At 48.9% G+C, this 18,752-nt stretch overlaps 1 protein-coding gene across 1 annotated transcript in view; it reads right to left on the bottom strand.

The window, feature by feature from the left end:
* Nucleotides 1-18,752, bottom strand: part of RPS19BP1 (ribosomal protein S19 binding protein 1) — a 55,469-nt gene that overhangs the window by 32,906 nt on the left and 3,811 nt on the right. Inside the window, exons 2-3 of the mRNA XM_078683417.1 lie at nt 8,878-9,030; nt 8,314-8,411 (exon numbers count right to left, since the gene is read on the bottom strand). Coding sequence (XP_078539543.1) covers nt 8,314-8,411; nt 8,878-9,030 — 251 coding nt within the window. The remainder of the gene's footprint in view (nt 1-8,313; nt 8,412-8,877; nt 9,031-18,752) is intronic.

Raw genomic sequence — 18,752 nt, 5'->3', positions numbered from 1 at the left:
GCACTCTGCGCAACACGACGACACACACCACAATAATTGAGGTGAGAGAGAGAGAGAGAGTCGGTCGTAGCGGGGCCCGGGGGGAGTCGAGTCCAGAGAATGCCTTAGTAATTATTTATTCCAGAAATACTTTTGTGACAAGTTGTGCCCATCAGCCAGGATCAAAAATCACAGCTGTGATGACAATGGCAATGCATGATATCTTCTTTCTGACTTCAAGCACAATTAGAAGCAAGACAGTCGATGGACGAGCTTGAGGATAATACAGTGCTTAGATAAGGTCAGGCTTGCATGCCCAAGAAGAGCTCTGCCAACACAGCAGTGTACAGTACTTGGCAAACAAACGGCAGGTGAAGAATTCTTAGATCGACGTGTAGTAGTGGGGGCATAAGGATGAATCAAGTGCTGGATACATCGTTGGCCAGAGCCTGTTTTTTGTAGCTCGTGCCAACTCTTTTCTAACAGTGTGGTTTATTTTCTACCTGAAACCAGAAGGCAATATGGATTACATTACTGACTTCTTGTTTTCACGGGTGTTGAGATGGGGGCAGACATACCAGGGTGGTGGGGCTTGATTTTATAGCTGAGTTTCAAATCGCTATGTGTGACTGTGACATCTTCATAATTTCAGTGTACTATGAGTGACAATGTCTTGCAAGCATAGCTGCCAAGGTTTCAGATTGCTATGTGTGACACTGTCATAATTTTAGAGCAATTATGAGTGACATTACGAGGACTATGAGTGACACAATATTGCGAGCAAAATCAAGCAATGAAGACAAGGAAAACATTTAAATATCAGAATTTATCCCCATTTGAACAACGAGAAACTCTATGATCATCTTAAAACTTATGCAAAACACCAGAAATGGAAGGGCACTAAACAGACACAGACTGTGTGACTACCGTATCAGAGGTCAGGCAGGCACAGCAGCTGTTAATAAGATGATATCATTGATCTGCTCATTCATGACCTGTGCTAGCCTAAAAAAGAGAAATTAATAGCATAGCAAGTGCAACTAGGTTGGTTATACCATCACTCATTCTCAGGCATTATTGGTTGCTAGTGCAATAAGATCAAAAAGAATGCTGGGAAGTGTCAGCGCAAAACCCAGTGGTGTTTTGCTCTTAACATGCAATCGTGCAAATAAATGAATAAATACAAATTGCACTATCACATAGGTGTAAAGTGAAGTCCTAAAAAAAGTTATACATTATATTATACTGGTTTTACACATATTAAAAGAAAGAATGGTGAGAGGCCCCGGGTCCGGCGCACAAGGAGGGGTTATCAAAGGGTGTAGCCCCCTTACTCTGACTTAGGAAGAAGGGTCCCCACTTCAGCCACTGTCAACCAGAGACCCCCATTTCTAACAAATAACCATTGCAAATTTGAGAAGGGTAAACATCTCAATGCCCATTAGATTCCCCATGTTAGACTATTGTTCTGATTTGTTACCTTTTGCCTCAAATTGTAAAGCGCTCTGATATACTTCGGGTTCAGGTTCGCGCTATATAAAACTATAAATAACTAAATGTAACTTTCATGATCGAGGTAACTGTTAGCAGCAATACTACGTGTCTCTGTCTCTCCTCGGACATCTTTGAAGTGCTCACCGTCCTTTTTCCCCAGCACCCACCGCCCCCAAGGGGCGGCAATCTGAGGGGTAGCCCCGGGCGCCACAAGCTCTAGCTACGCCTTTGATTAACCTCATATCTGCCAGCACAGAGATGCCACTCACTCACCACACCACTGCCACGTGCCCCATACGCCCGTCTCGCCTAGTTGTACTTGCAAAGGTCTAAACAGAGGATTAAAATCCCATAATACAAACGAAGGAATTTAGGGTAGTTGTGCTATGGAACGGCAAATGTTTTTGTATTGAAAATAATGGCGTCTAAAATATCCCCTAATGTGTGAAGGTGTTTGTAATGTCGTGGTCTAGTCTTTCTGTGGTTTAATTTGCTCCTCTTTGCGTGTGACGTATGCCGTAGCCAATCAGATTGCTTCTTTTGTTATGTAACGTAATGTAGCAATCACCGCACGTGTAAATGTTATATTGACGTCGGCGTTGAAGGTGTAAGGAGTGTCGCGCTAGTAGGGAGCTTCGCTTCGCGCATAATGTAAGTGCTTTTATTAATTGTAATGTGACTGTATTTTGGTAACAATGTCTCTAATTGTAATTGTTATTCTTATGTGATAATGTATATATAATGTACTTGTTATTTCGTGCTGTTTCAATAATATATGTTATCGTGTCATAATATGTGAAGTTTTTTTATTTGTAGGGACGGTATTTCGTTTGCAATGCATTAATAGGTATATAGAGTATATATGGATTAGTATTTGCTATATTTGTATTTTGCACTTGCAATTTTGTTACCTATGAAGGTGGCTAAACTGCTCTATATTTTATATGTAGTGCTTATATTGCGAGTACATTTTCAAGGTATTTAATTTATTACGTATTCGATATATTTGATATGTCTTTTTAAATGTAACATTGTGTGTTGCGTGTTTTTATTGTTATCACGGAGTGGTATTCGGCCATGTAACAAGATAATAATTTGAAGTGAGCATTTGTGTATTTTGCTGTAATATAATAATAATAAGACATTAGATGCTAGTTTTTACAGTTGCAATTTTGCATAATGCAGTGTGTGGCTTATATACATTGGTGTTGAAACGCAAAAGTAATTGTGTTCACAGTGTTTAGCTTTAAGGCTACGAATGAAAATAAATTGAAGTACATTTGTATTGTAATAATGTTTTATATGGTATGTTAATATTGAAAGTGCAATATTTTAAAACGCAATGTTAGTGGTAAAATGCTAAAGTAGCTGTGTATATAGTATTTTACTTTAAGGTATATATCAAAATAATGGTAATGTGCTGTTAGATTTGTTTTGTTTTGCTTTAGTTAGTTGGCCGTTTTAAAGTATTCTAGGTACATAATAAATGTGTATAGTTGTGCTGTGGAGCGCTGCGCTGCAGAGTGGAGCGCTGCGCTGCAGAGTGGAGCGCTGCGCTGCGGAGTGGAGCGCTGCGCTGCAGAGTGGAGCGCTGCGCTGCGGAGTGGAGCGCTGCGGAGTGGAGCGCTGCGCTGCGCAGTGGAGCGCTGCGCTGCGGAGTGGAGCACTGCGCTGCGGAGTGGAGCGCTGCGCTGCGGAGCGCTGCGCTGCGCTGTAGAGCGCTGCGCTGTAGAGTGGAGCACTGCGCTGTAGAGTGGAGCGCTGCGGAGCGCTGCGCTGTGGAGCACTGCTCTGCGGAGCGCTGCGCTGTAGAGTGAAATGCTGTACTGTGAAGTGCTACGCTGTAGAGTGGAGTGCTGAACTGAAGTGCTGCGCTGTAGAGTGGAGTGCTGAACTGAAGTGGCTGCGCTGTAGAGTGGCTTGTTGGGCTGTGGAGCGCTGCGCTGTAGAGTGGAGCGCTGTAGAGTGGAGCGCTGCACTGTAGTGTGGAGCACTGCGCTGTAGAGTGGAGCGCTGCGCTGCAGAGTGGAGCGCTGCAGAGTGGAATAGTGCACTGTAAAGTGGAGTGGTGCGCTTTGTGGAGCGCTGCGCTGTAGAGTGGAGCGCTGCGCTGTAGAGTGGACCGCTGCGCTGTAGAGTGGAGCGCTGCGCTGTAGAGTGGACCGCTGCACTGTAGAGTGGAGCGCTGCGCTGTAGAGTGGAGCGCTGTATAGTGGAATAGTGCGCTGTAAAGTGAAGTGGTGCATTGTAGAGTGGAGCGCTCCACTCTACAGCGCAGCGCTCCACTCTACAGCGCAGCGCTCCACTCTACAGCGCAGCGCTCCACTCTACAGCGCAGCGCTCCACTCTACAGCGCAGCGCTCCACTCTACAGCGCAGCGCTCCACTCTACAGCGCTGGACTCTTCAGCGCAGCGCTGGACTCTTCAGCGCAGCGCTGGACTCTTCAGCGCAGCGCTGGACTCTTCAGCGCAGCGCTGGACTCTGCAGCGCAGCGCTGGACTCTGCAGCGCAGCGCTCCACTCTGCAGCGCAGCGCTCCACTCTGCAGCACAGCGCTCCACTCTGCAGCGCAGCGCTCCACACTGCAGCGCAGCGCTCCACTATTCAGCACTCTATTCCACTATTCAGCGCTCTATTCCACTATTCAGCGCTCTATTCCACTATTCAGCGCTCTATTCCACTATTCCTCGCTCTATTCCACTCTACAGCGCTCTATTCCACTCTACAGCGCAGTGCTCCACTCTACAGCGCAGCGCTGCACTCTACAGCGCAGCGCTCCACTCTACAGCGCAGCGCTGCACTCTACAGTGCAGCACTATTCCACTATTCAGCGCTCTACTCTACAGCGCAGCGCTCTACTCTACAGCGCATCGCTCTACTCTACAGCGCAGCGCAGCGCTCTACTCTACAGCGCAGCACTCTACTCTACAGCACAGCGCTCTACTCTACAGCGCAGCGCTCTACTCTACAGCGCAGTGCTCCACTCTACAGCGTAGCACTCTACAGCGCAGCGCTCCACTCTACAGCGCACTATTCCACTATTCAGCGCTCCACTCTGCAGCGCTCCACTCTACAGCGCTCCACTCTACAGCGCAGCGCTCCACTCTACAGCGCTCCACTCTACAGCGCAGCACTATTCCACTATTCAGCGCTCCACTCTACAGCGCAGCGCTCTACAGCGCAGCGCAGCGCTCTACTCTACAGTGCAGCGCTCTACTCTACAGCGCAGCACTCTACTCTACAGCGCAGCGCTCTACAGCGCAGCACTCCCCAGCGCAGCACGCCGCTTTACAGCTCAGCACTCTACAGCGCTCTACTCTACAGCGCAGCGCTCCACTCTACAGCGCTCCACTCTACAGCGCAGCGCTCCACTCTACAGTGAACTATTCCACTATTCAGCGCTCCACTCTACAGCGCAGCGCTCCACTCTACAGCGCTCCACTCTACAGCGCAGCGCTCCACTTTACAGTGAACTATTCCACTATTCAGCGCTCCACTCTACAGCGCAGTGCTCTACAGCGCAGTGCTCTACTCTACAGCGCTCCACTCTACAGCGCAGCGCTCCACTCTACAGCGCACTATTCCACTATTCAGCGCTCCACTCTACAGCGCACTATTCCACTATTCAGCGCTCCACTCTACAGCGCAGCGCTCCACTCTACAGCGCAGCGCTCCACTCTACAGCGCAGCGCTCCACTCTACAGCGCAGCGCTCCACTCTACAGCGCAGCGCTCCACTCTACAGCACAGCACTATTCCACTATTCAGTGCTCCACTCTACAGCGCAGCGCTCTACTCTACAGCGCAGCGCTCCACTCTACAGCGCAGCGCTCCACTCTACAGCGCACTATTCCACTATTCAGCGCTCCACTCTACAGCGCAGCGCTCCACTCTACAGCGCAGCGCTCCACTCTACAGCGCAGCGCTCCACTCTACAGCGCAGCGCTCCACTCTACAGCGCAGCGCTCCACTCTACAGCGCAGCGCTCCACTCTACAGCGCAGCACTATTCCACTATTCAGCGCTCCACTCTACAGCGCAGCGCTCTACTCTACAGCGCAGCGCTCTACTCTACAGCGCTCTACTCTACAGCGCAGCGCTCTACTCTACAGCGCAGCGCTCTACTCTACAGCGCAGCGCTCTACTCTACAGCGCAGCACTCCACTCTACAAAGCGCACCACTCCACTATACAGCGCAGCGCTCTACTCTACAGCGCAGCGCTCTACTCTACAGCGCAGCGCTCTACTCTACAGCGCAGCGCTCTACTCTACAGCGCAGCGCGCCACTCTACAGCGCAGCGCGCCACTCTACAGCGCAGCGCGCCACTCTACAGCGCAGCGCGCCACTCTACAGCGCAGCGCGCCACTCTACAGCGCAGCGCGCCACTCTACAGCGCAGCGCGCCACTCTACAGCGCAGCGCGCCACTCTACAGCGCAGCGCTCCACTCTACAGCGCAGCGCTCCACTCTACAGCGCAGCGCTCCACTCTACAGTGCACTATTCCGTGCTCTACTCTATAGCGCAATGCTCTATTCTACAGCGCAGTGCTCTACTCTACAGCGCAGCGCTCTACTCTACAGCGCACGCTCTACTCTACAGCGCAGCGCTCCACTTTACAGTGCACTATTCCACTATTCAGCGCTCTACTCTACAGCGCTCTACTCTACAGCGCTCTACTCTACAGCGCTCTACTCTACAGCGCTCTACTCTACAGCGCAGCGCTCTACTCTACAGCACAGCGCTCTACTCTACAGCGCAGCGCTCTACTCTACAGCGCAGCGCTCCACTCTACAGCGCAGCGCTCCACTCTACAGCCCAGCACGCCACTCTACAGCGCAGCGCTCTAGCGCAGCGCTCCACTCTACAGCGCTGGACTCTGCAGCGCAGCGCTGGACTCTGCAGCGCAGCGCTGGACTCTGCAGCGCAGCGTTGGACTCTGCAGCGCAGCGCTCCACTCTGCAGCGCAGCGCTCCACTCTGCAGCGCAGCGCTCCACTCTGCAGCGCAGCGCTCCACTCTGCAGCGCAGCGCTCCACTCTGCAGCGCAGCGCTCCACTCTGCAGCGCAGCGCTCCACTCTGCAGCGCAGCGCTCCACTCTGCAGCGCAGCGCTCCACTCTGCAGCGCAGCGCTCCACTATTCAGCGCTCTATTCCACTATTCAGCGCTCTATTCCACTATTCAGCGCTCTATTCCACTATTCAGCGCTCCACTCTACAGCGCAGCGCTCCACTCTACAGCGCAGCGCTCCACTCTACAGCGCAGCGCTCCACTCTACAGCGCAGCGCTCCACTCTACAGCGCAGCACTATTCCACTATTCAGCGCTCTACTCTACAGCGCAGCGCTCTACTCTGCAGCGCTCTACTCTACAGCACAGCGCAGCGCTCTACTCTACAGCGCAGTGCTCCACTCTACAGCGCAGCACTCTACAGCGCAGCGCTCCACTCTACAGCCCACTATTCCACTATTCAGCGCTCCACTCTACAGCGCAGCGCTCCACTCTACAGCGCAGCGCTCCACTCTACAGCGCAGCGCTCCACTCTACAGCGCTCCACTCTACAGCGCAGCACTATTCCACTATTCAGCGCTCCACTCTACAGCGCAGCGCTCCACTCTACAGCGCAGCGCTCCACAGCGCAGCGCTCTACTCTACAGCGCAGCGCTCTACTCTACAGCGCAGCGCTCTACTCTACAGCGCAGCGCTCTGCTCTACAGTGCAGCACTCCACAGGGCAGCACGCCGCTTTACAGCTCAGCACTCTACAGCGCAGCGCTCCACTCTACAGCGCAGCGCTCCACTCTACAGCGCTCCACTCTACAGCGCAGCGCTCCACTCTACAGCGCAGCGCTCCACTCTACAGCGCAGCGCTCCACTCTACAGTGAACTATTCCACTATTCAGTGCTCCACTCTACAGCGCAGCGCTCCACTCTACAGCGCTTCACTCTACAGCGCAGCGCTCCACTTTACAGTGAACTATTCCACTATTCAGCGCTCCACTCTACAGCGCAGTGCTCTACAGCGCAGTGCTCTACTCTACAGCGCAGCGCTCTACTCTACAGCGCTCCACTCTACAGCGCAGCGCTCCACTCTACAGCGCAGCGCTCCACTATTCAGCGCTCCACTCTACAGCGCAGCGCTCCACTCTACAGCGCAGCGCTCCACTCTACAGCGCAGCGCTCTACTCTACAGCGCAGCGCTCTACTCTACAGCGCAGCGCTCTACTCTACAGCGCAGCGCTCTACTCTACAGCGCAGCGCTCTACTCTACAGCGCAGCGCTCCACAGCCCAGCACCAACCAGTAAAGCAAAAACGAAACTTTTAAACTGCAACAAAGTAACATAATGTAGAACTGCTCATGGAAAACTGAAACTGACATGCTGTTCACAGTGGATGCGCGTGACCTAATCCAAGTTGAAGATCTGCGCGTTCACATCTCTTGTCTCTTGTCTGTTCCCCTTGAGTCCTTGAAAACTGAAATGATCACAATAAGTCTCGCAGCGACGGATCGCTTTGCAATCCGGTTCGCAGGTGCGAGACCTAAAAATTACAAAATAATGATGCAATACTATCAAAAATGTGCCTCTTTATGCTGCATAATTTGCCTTTCCTTGACGCATAAATTCAGTCTATCCAGCTGCATAATTTGGTGCTCCCTTGCCGCATAATTGCAGTGGCCCTGCCTTTAGGCCAGTCGACCCCATTGTAAATAATGGAGTCTCAGCTTGTAGGAAGAGGGTTAAATATCAGGAGCAATACATGTGAGCGGAAATACGGAGCCTGGGATGTGGAACAAGGGAGAACATGAAAATAAATCTATGCACAGCAATGGTGAGAACACATACCTCCTTCGTGACCGTGCTATCTGTCACAAACTTAGCTCTCTGCATGTACTGGAGGTTTTTTTGCAGATTGCCTGTGCCGTGTCGCTTCAGGTATTCATCTGCAGTTTAAAAAAAGATTCCAGTTAGTGCATTTGGAGGCTTGTATAAATACTGCTGATACAGAAGGTTAGTACAAGTTCTACAAACTCACAGATTAAAAACAGGCACAACGCAGTAGTGCAGGATACCTAAATACAAGAAAAAGCACAGTATGTATAACAGTTTAAGTCTCTCTTGCAAACATCTTTCTCAAAGAATAATACAGGTACAATACAGGCAAGAGTGGAAGCTTCGATATCACGCAAAACAAACAAAAAGGCAGAAGCAGGAAAAACCCTATCAACTACAACAGGTACACAAGGGGCAATAGTAGTGCAAGTTTCCCTCCCACACACAGAACAGATACTACCTGTGCTGTAACACTGCATTGGTCGCCAAAATCCTGCCATTCACACATTTGTTAAGATGAAACCTGAAATCACACTAGCAATTATTTTGTGCTGCAAGCTGGAAAGGGGGCCTCACCTATAGCAGACTTCACCACCTTTCCCTTAACAGTGGTCTTGTCCCGCCGCTGTCTCTGCTGCTGCAACCTCTGCTGTCTTGACCCAGTTTTCTTGGTGCCAAGAGAGTGTATGTCAGTCTTCCTCGCTTTCTTTGCAGGGATACCATCTTTGTCTGGGTGGAGAGAAAAATGCAAAGCAAACGGGATAGTAAGTACGCTGAAAACATTGGTGTGGTTTAACAGATGAACATGCAGTTATATGAAAACAGAGCAGCACCCAGATTGTCCCATGTTAAGCTTGAGTAGTTTGTCCAGTCATGACATGCCCGACTTGTAGTAGTTCTTTTTTTGTAAATATTTTGAGTTTACTTTGCAATGTACATTGCCACAATATATTTAGAGGAACAACAACAACGGCACAGACTTCATCAACTTGTACTTCTGTATTTGTATATCGGTGCAGCAGTACATACAGACAACACACCTTTAAGTATATAATCCTCAGACGTGAATAGGTCAAATCTCATAGTAGGTACATGCCTTTGAGTCCTTCTGTCCCAAATGTTACACTATCTCCTTATTTATCACTCACAATAAAACTAATTTGTACCCTACGCAGTCCCATAATACAAGGGACGAAGAGAAGGAATTCAAGATAGGATTACATCATTCAGGCTGTTTTTTCCTTTACAAACTGGGGCTTGCAATTCTGTTTCTCCTTTTATGATGCATGACTACAAGCAAATGAACACAAAGGAAGCCTGTCCTAGTGAAATTACTGCACCTCTTGTGATTCGTCAATAAAAGCTCTGAGAACTGAAAGACAGAATTAGAAATGCAAACAACACTGACAGAAATTATATGATCGGACTGAATATGTCCTGTTGTGATCTAAAACGCTGTTTAATAAATTTGAAAGTCTAGGAGACATGAAACAGCATAGAGGGTATATAGTTTCATCAAACAGATGTGAAAGGGGTGTCAGACCGCAGAAAATACAAAATAATTCTAGCTATTGCGTAAAGTATTTTCAATTCTATTAAGGACATGGAGGCGAGGATAATGCTTCTCTTTCTTAATCTACTCAAACACAGCGGTTAATGAAAATAATACACAGAAAATACTACATTACCCATGAGCCCTTTAGCCCATCTTCTACCAATTAGGACCACCCCCCAGTCCATATATATTGCCATGCAACCACAGTCCTTCCTCTTTCTTTGTGAAACCAACAGCTTCAACTATAAGCCAAAAGAGCCATTAAAACGTGAACGGCTTGGTCCAATGCGACCCGACGACAAGTCTAAGCATTAGGCATTCGAACATCAGGAATAATTGGAAACCTCCAATCCATTCTGCAACTCCAACTAAATCAGCCAGATGAATCAGGACACCATCTACGCCAGTTTGGAGCCCTGGCTTGCGAGACAGAAAAACTGTAATTGTAATATCCCACCACTAACAGGAAAAAATGCATTCAACGGATGGGATAGCATCAAACATTGATATAGTTGTCATAATCACAATATACATAAACATTGACATATCCATCATCACATATCACAACGCTTGCGGATGGAATAATCCTCACCTCTGTGTCCTTAATAGAATTGAACATTCTTGACGTGATAGCTAGAATTGTTTTTATTTCATAGAAGAACTGGAGGCTTTGAATTATGCTTGTTCAAAGCTATGCCATTACAACAGAAGCAACATCTACAATTGGTTTGTGATAAAACACCTTGAATGTGATCAGAAGAGCAATCCCCAGCCGCTATAATATCTTCTAGTCTAGATACCACAGAGAAGGCTTTTGAAGCCATGGCGCCGTGGACTGAATGTGCTCCAAATACAGACACATTAATAACAGCTTACCCTAGAAGCCACTTGACCCAACGAGCGAGAGTCGCTGAGGAAACCGGGCAAAAGGTTTTTGTAGAGATAAGCAATTAACCCACTTAATTCTAGCAAAATTCGCGGGTAAATTCCTCATAAGCTTTAATGCATTTGACCACACACGTTTGATTGTGGGGAAAGGTTGGATAAATGATAGGACAAGAATTGGTCTTGGTACGATTATAATTGCGGAAAGAAACCCCCCACAGGAGTAAATACTCTACTTGCTATGTCCAGGGCCTTGACATCCGAAACCAGTCTACATGAGACCAAACACAATAATGAACTCTCGGGATCATTGTGAACGGGGGAAAGGCATACATCATGGACCCCCAACCAAGACTGTAGAAAAGCATTCAAACTCTCAGCCAGATGATCTAGCCTCCAAATGTAATAAAAACATGACAGGTGAGAGATTAGGTGAGATGCAAACAAGTCCACCACACATGAGCAAGAACCTTGAAAAGGTAAGGGTCACTGGAGTTGAGAAGAAACAGAGTTCCAGTCCACTACAATGTTCACCCAGCCCGGGATATACTTCACTGTCACCACAACCCAGTGTCCCAGACAATAATGCCAAAGTCTTTGGCAATTTCCACCAGGAGACGTAAAGGATGCAACATTTCACCTTGTCAAGGGATAGAATCTTTACTGCAAAGGATTCTGCAAGGATCTCAAGGTAGTTGATATGAAGCCAAAGCTTCTCCGAGACCTTCTGCCTCATCTCCAGTGAGCCACATCTCGTGCCCAAGCCCCATCTGCTTCCATCCAATTCTAGGACGACGTCCAGAACAGAGGCAAAAATTGCCTAGCTGTTCCAGGCGTCCATATTGTCTAGTCAGCAGGAGATCTCCATTTTGGCTTCTTCTTACACAGCTATGTGTATCGCATTGTGCAGACCCCGGCGGAGATGCAGAATTTTGAGCCGTTGGATGGCTTGGTAATGGAGAGGCCCCCAAAATATGGCTTGAATGGAGGACACAAGAAGGCCCACTAAATACGGCAAAATTATCAGCAATATTGTCTGAGACGCCACAGCTCATCTCAATTCCTTTTTTATAGAAAGCATATTTGGAAGCTAAAGTTTGAGTTGTGCAGCTATCGAGTCCACTTGGAACCCCAAGAACTCTAGATTCTGTGAAGGAGTCAAATCAGATATCTCTCGCTGTTGATTATGAAGCCCAAGTCCTGTAGGAGGCAGGTTGCCCAGGAGAGGTGGAGGAGAACTTTGTCATGCTGCTGCGCCATTATGAGGATGTCGTCTAGACAGACGATCAATTGTCCACCTTTCTCTCCGAGACATTGGACAATCAGGCGCAAAAGCTTAGTGAAACACTAAGAGGACAAGGAGAGACCAAAAGGGAAGAGTTTTAAACTGATGACACTGATCGTGCCAATAGAACTGAAGAACTCTCCGATGAGGTTAAAAAATCAAGATTGTCAAATATTTGCCTTTCAAAATGGAGACGCACCATATGCGCAGTGGTAACGCTAACTAGCAGACCTACGGGCCAGAACGTGGGTGGGGGTAACTGGGTTAATTGTTTATAGTTATGCTGTTCGCTCTAAATATATTGAGGTTTCCTTTGTATAACAGGAACACACAAGTACTGTTACTGTAAAATGTTAAACTATTGGTGTAATTGCTTGCACATCATGCTATAAGTTTCTCACCACGAATCAGATGTATAAAAACGAGAAATGCCTAAGTGAAACACATGTAATTGTTGATAACTACCATGTGGCACTCAATAATGTTCGTTAAAAAATAAATAAATAAATAAATATATATATATATATATATATATATATATATATATATATACACACACACACACACACACACACACACACACACACACACACGGAACCTTCTCACGAAAAGAGAAGAGGCCACAGCAGGGGAGACAGTGGAGGCTTCTTTATTGTAGATAACACCATCTATAGGGCGAATGCATTTCGGCTTCTCTCTCTGCCTTCCTCAGTGACAATGGTGTTAACAGGATGAGGGCGCCATCAAAGGTTTGAATACCATGCCCCATCCTTATAGGTGTCAACAAGCTCCACCCCCCGCAAGACAAAAGTTTGTATTGGTGCAAGTACAACATGTAGGGCGCCAGTACTACAATTCCCAGAATGCTGTTTGTTTAGGTCGAGGACCTAAAGGCTGCGCTTGCTCAGTCTTTGGTCGGAGATTTAATGTTTTTTAGACGGGGCTTGAACCCGCCTCTCTCCTCCATTGGCTGGCTTCCTAAACGGAGGCCAGCCACTGGAGGAGAGGGACATCACTCCAATCAAGCCCCGCCTCTTTCGGATTCGGGGGCGTGTTTTTGGCGTGCTTTCCACCTGTGACGTCATCTGTCACTCAGAACGCCAAAAACACGCCCCCGATTCCGAAAATATCGGAGCTTTGCGGCCGCCATTTCGCGGCCGAAGCGGTACATACAAGGTCGCGGTGACGGGGATCGGTGAAGGCAGGATTAGGGAGTTTCTGTTGCATCACCGCAGCTTTGGATCTCGTCGCCGGCGAATAACTACAATGTCCGCCGAGCCTCAATGCTGGGCGCCGTGACTTAGGCTTCCTGCAAGTGCCCACGGCCCAAGCATGCCCTCACGGCACCTTCTCGACAGCCCCGCTCACCAGCTCCTAGTAGGGGCCTCCGCCGGCTTGCACAAACGCCATGTTGCAATCAGGGCCGCGGCAGCGGCGATCTGCAACTGCAGGATTTGGGGCGGCCAGACGCTCCATCGCCGTCTCCAATCTCACCACAGCGATTCAGCCACGATGATGCTCTACAGGTTTTAGTGCAGGATGCCTGATTTAGAGCAGAAAAATGAGCGGATTGAGTGTTCAGCCGGCGCTGCACGGGTCTTCCAGCCGCCGTACGCCCGTATTTCTTGCTGCCTCAGACGCGCCGTACGCTGGTTACGCGTGAGGTTTGGCGAGGCCCGGCTAGCGTTCCCAGTGCGAGTCGCATTGAGTTAGGCTCTCACCGCCCTTTGTGCCTCAGGAGTCCCGGGTAGGCTCCGCATCTGTGATTGTGGCCGTGGTACGACAATATTGGAGAGAAGTGACTGAGGTAGGGGGCGGGGGGGGTAGATAAAAAGGTGTGACAAAGGGAAGGACAGAGATTTACTGTTGGGCGGTAATTGCACCGATCTCGCAAGACTGGGAAGGTGAGCATCGGGCACAGTCCTGTGAAGCACCTCCTTTGTTGGCCCCCATCCCGCGCTCCCATAGCTACCTCCTTGGCAGGTCATCGTCCTATACCCCCATCCCCCCGCAGAGCCTCCAGCCTTCAAGCCTCGGCAGCGCCGGACATTTACATGCTCACCTCCGCTGCCTTTGTACTGTCAGACTCTGTAAATGTTGACAAAGCAATCCAGGCAAAAATCCATCGTGTCATTCAGAGCTGCCCCTCCGCCCCCTCACCTAATCCACCGCCCCCCACAGCCCCCACCCCAGAGTCTGCCATGGCTCACCTTTCCTGCCAGGCTCCCCTCATCCCTGCTCCGTCGGTCCTCACAGACCCCACCCCCCCGCCACCTCTCCTCCTCCCACCCACCTTATGCCCCCTCTCGCCCTCGGTACTGTGGCCTGCGGGTGTTAGCCAATGTGCTTTAAGTGTCTTTCCCTCTCCGGTGCCGCCTGTGGGTGAGCGGTTGTGTGTGTGTGTGTGGCTCTGGGTGTGGGTGTGTGTGGCTCTGGGTGTGGGTGTGTGTGGCTCTGGGTGTGGGTGTGTGTGTGGCTCTGGGTGTGTGTGTGTGTGTGTGTGGCTCTGGGTGTGTGTGTGTGTGTGTGTGGCTCTGTGTGTGTGTGTGGCTCTGGGTGTGTGTGTGTGTGGCTCTGGGTGAGTGTGTGTGGCTCTGGGTGAGTGTGTGTGGCTCTGGGTGAGTGTGTGTGGCTCTGGGTGAGTGTGTGTGGCTCTGGGTGTGTGTGTGTATGCAGAAATGGATGGATGTGTGTGTAAGTGCGTGCCGCTGTATGTGTGTGCGCATGGGTGCATGTGTGAATGCATGCTTTCTTACCATGACGTGAGTCTGCATAAACGCATGGACGGCTGTGTGTGTGTGTCCATGGGTGTCTGTGTGAATGCGCGTTTTCTAACCATGGTGTGTGTGTCTGCATAACTGCATGGACGGCTGTGTGTGTGCATGGGTGTACGTGTGAATGCATGCTTTCTTATCATGGTGTGAGTCTGCATAAACGTACGGACGGCTGTGTGTGTGCATGAGTGTATGTGTGAATGCATGCTTTCTTACCATGATGTGAAGTATGCATAAATGCTGGTTTGCTGTCACGCTATGTTTTTCTGTGGTTTTGTAGTACAAGGTACTGGCAGATGCAGTGACTGTCCTTACTGATACATTGATTTTCAATACTGTAAACCAGTGGCTTGCAGGACTCCGTTTTATGTATTACAGCATACTCTGCTTCCTGTCTCTTTATAGAATCTCTGTACATTAATAAACGTGATTGAGGGTTTGCAGGACTGATAATTTTGGGTGGATGTGGTGTGGGTCAGCAACCTTTCCCGGGCCTGAAGAAGTAAAGAATGTGGTAGTCCTGTTCTGTTGTGCTGCTAGGAGTGGTGCAGTGTGGATTGAGTGGGATGAATGGCCAGATGTTGCAAACTTACTGGTCATCTCAACCGAGTGTAAGCTGCATTATCTGTTAACAATTCTGGTTGCTACACTGGGGGAGATATAGGGCCTTTTTGTTTTCATCCAAAACGTTTGAGTTGTACCTGCTTTTTTTGTCTTTTTGGAATTCTGATGGATCGCTTAATAGGGGACTGGTCTTGAGTTTTTGCGCATGGCATATGTCAAATTCAATCTAATCTGTGTTAGAGACTTGTCTGTTTTTTATTTTGAGTTTTTGGGTTCCTGAGCCAAATTGTGATCCGGTGATTGTGCCCGCCATTTTCGTGCCTCTGTTTCCTTGCTTCTGATCCGGTGATTGTGCCAGCCGTTTTCGTGCCTCTGTTTCCCTGCTCGTGATCCGGTGATTGTGCCCGCCGTTTTCGTGCCTCGGTTTCCCTGCTTGTTGTATGTTGAGCTCTTCCACTGAATAGCTGCGGATTCAGCATCTGTTATGTGCTTGCTCCCCTGGCTGTGCTTGCTCCTCTGCCCCCTGGCTGTGCTTGCGGGCGAGCGATTAGGCTATTGGCATTGTAAATGACAATGCCATTTATTTAACGATTAAGCTATTGGCAATGTAAATGACAATGCCATTTATTTATGATTAAAAAAAAATGTTACGAGCAATGCCAATAGCTCTACCTTTAATAATGCCGAGACCATTGCATTGTAAATGCTTGTTTTCTGGTTGACATGCGGGGATAATGGAAAACATCTTGCGGGAAATTGAACACCTGGTTACTCCATTGCCGATGCCTCCTCTGCTCCCCAGACCGCAGCAACCCCCGAGTCCCGGTGTTCCAATCAGCAGGGGCAAGTCTGGGAATCCATCTCGCCTGGTGTGGAGTCAAGTGGCTCCAACACTGCCTCTTCTCCTCCCGAGCCCAGGAGTCACCTGGAAACACCACAATCCACCAAAGCAGAAGCCAGCGTGGCCAGGGCCAACTTGCGGTATGGGGGCCCCTTAAAGCGCGACTCTGGCACTCGCGCTGACAAAATGCAAGGAACCTTCTCACAAAAAGAAGAGGCCACAGCAGGGGAGACAGTGGAGGCTTCTTTATTGTAGATAACACCATCTATAGGGCGAATGCATTTCGACTTCTTTCTCTGCCTTCCTCAGCGCCAATGGTGTAAACAGGATGAGGGCGCCATCAAAGGTTTGAATACCATGCCCCCTCCTTATAGGTGTCAACAAGCTCCGCCCCCGCAAGACAAAAGTTCGTATTGGTGCCAGTACAACATGTAGGACGCCAGGTGCGTCAGTACTACAAGTCCGAGAATGCTGTTTGTTTTTCTGGTTGACATGCGGGGATAATGGAAAACATCTTGTGGGAAATTGAACATCTGGTTACTCCAATGCCGGTGCCTACTCTGCTCCCCAGACCGCACCAACCCCTGAGTCCCGGTGTCCAATCAGCAGGGGCAAGTCTGGGAATCCATCTCGCCCGGCGTGGAGTCACTCTTCTCCTCCAGAGCCCAGGGGTGGGCCCCGGCCCTCCCAGTCACCTGGGATATATACCTGTGGACACCGGACACCCGTGGTATCCTTCGCTTTCTACTTGGATTGGAGGAGAAATTAGTTGGATATATATTATATATATATATAACTTCTCCTCAAATCTGAGTAGAAAGCAAAGGACACCACGGGGCTTCACCTCCCCAGTGGTAGTGGGCTCACCTGCAGCGAATTAACCCTGCATGCACCAATTACAAGGACTACCAGTCCCAACATGCAACACACTGGTTTTCCAGTGTAGTGGGGAACCACACTGAAATAAAAAAAAAATTAAATTATATATATATATATATATATATATATATATATATATATATATATATATATATATATATAACAGCTCCGTTGCGCCAGAGACCGGGTCACTCGCAGACGGGTGCCTCTTCGTGGTGGCGCACCACGTTACAAATTGCGGCTCCAATAATCTCCCATTTCACAAGAAAGAAAATTCGGCACTCGCAGGGGGAAGTGTTCACGTTAGTTTTTAATGTCAAACACTCAGCAGACAAACGCGTTTCGGTTTTCCTTCGTCAGTGACACTGACGAAGGAAAACCGAAACGCGTTTGTCTGCTGAGTGTTTGACATTAAAAACTAACGTGAACACTTCCCCCTGCGAGTGCCGAATTTTCTTTCTTGTGAAATGGGAGATTATTGGAGCCGCAATATATATATATATATATATATATATATATATATATTACATATCATATCTCTATCAACAAAAGTCCTGAACCCTCGGAACCTCTGTTGCCGCAGTCAGGTACAGACCTCAAAAAACGTGCTCCAAGTAGTAGATTTTCAGTGCATAAATCTTTTATTTCAGTGTAGCCAGCATGACTCGTTTCGGCTGCGGGGCAGCAGCCTTGATCACCATATGCACCATCCACTCTCCTTACTGCAGAAGATCGCGAAGGAGATGGGTGCCCTCCATCTTGAGATGGAGATAGACTATTCTACAATGGAACTGACATAGGTGGAGCACCAGATGGATAGCTGCCAGGAGATGCCGGTTGTGCTTGCCACTTGTGAAGCACCAGATGGATAGCTGCCAGGAGATGCCGGTTGTGCTTGCCACTTGTGATGAATAAAAGGTGAAAAGTCGCTGATGCGTGGTACCTCAATGTTCGGCAGTTTCATATGGATTATGTAAGCGGCCCTGCCGGGGTCGCTAAGCACCTCGAAGCATAAGCGCAGCTCCTCAACGCCGAGCAAGTGGTGAATCGACGTGAGGAGGAACAGCGATACCGTTCATCACACGCAATATTGACAGCCAACACGGCGATTTTTCTTTCAGCAAACCCACTATGGGATTAAATTACAAAGAAGACGGGGAGGCACTACTAAAGATGTGAGACCTACAAATACCAGAGTGCTGACAAGCCATGCCCACTACGGCAATTCACTCCATAAACGCTGCACCCTCGGCGCGAAACTACCAATCCTTACCTTCTGACAATACCAGTGAACAAAGGCCGCCTGAGCCTGAAACGCGTTTAGACATACTTGCTGCCAGGAGATGCCGGTTCTGCTTGCCACTTATGATGAATAAAAGGTGAAAAGTCGCTGACACTTGCCCCATCCTTTTTTCTGTACCAAAAATATAGTGCTCACCACCCCCCTGGGATGAGGTACAGAGCGAACTACTGCTCCCTTGTGGAGCAACTCCAAGTACCTCCCTAGAAGGTGTTAAATAGAATTCCAGCTAGAACTCCAGGACCCTGTGTAATCTGCTCTCAATTGTGAAAGAATTACTTTATTCTGTCCCCCATTATAACTTCTGAACAAGGATTTAACTGTACCTGTGTAAGAGGAGTCTGATGATGGTTGTCCTACGCAGTAGT

Source organism: Lissotriton helveticus, chromosome 1_1 (genome assembly GCF_964261635.1).
Source record: "Lissotriton helveticus chromosome 1_1, aLisHel1.1, whole genome shotgun sequence".
NCBI lineage: Eukaryota > Metazoa > Chordata > Amphibia > Caudata > Salamandridae > Lissotriton > Lissotriton helveticus.
Note: the sequence above shows the minus strand (reverse complement) of the source record. Positions and strands in the feature narration are given on the sequence as shown.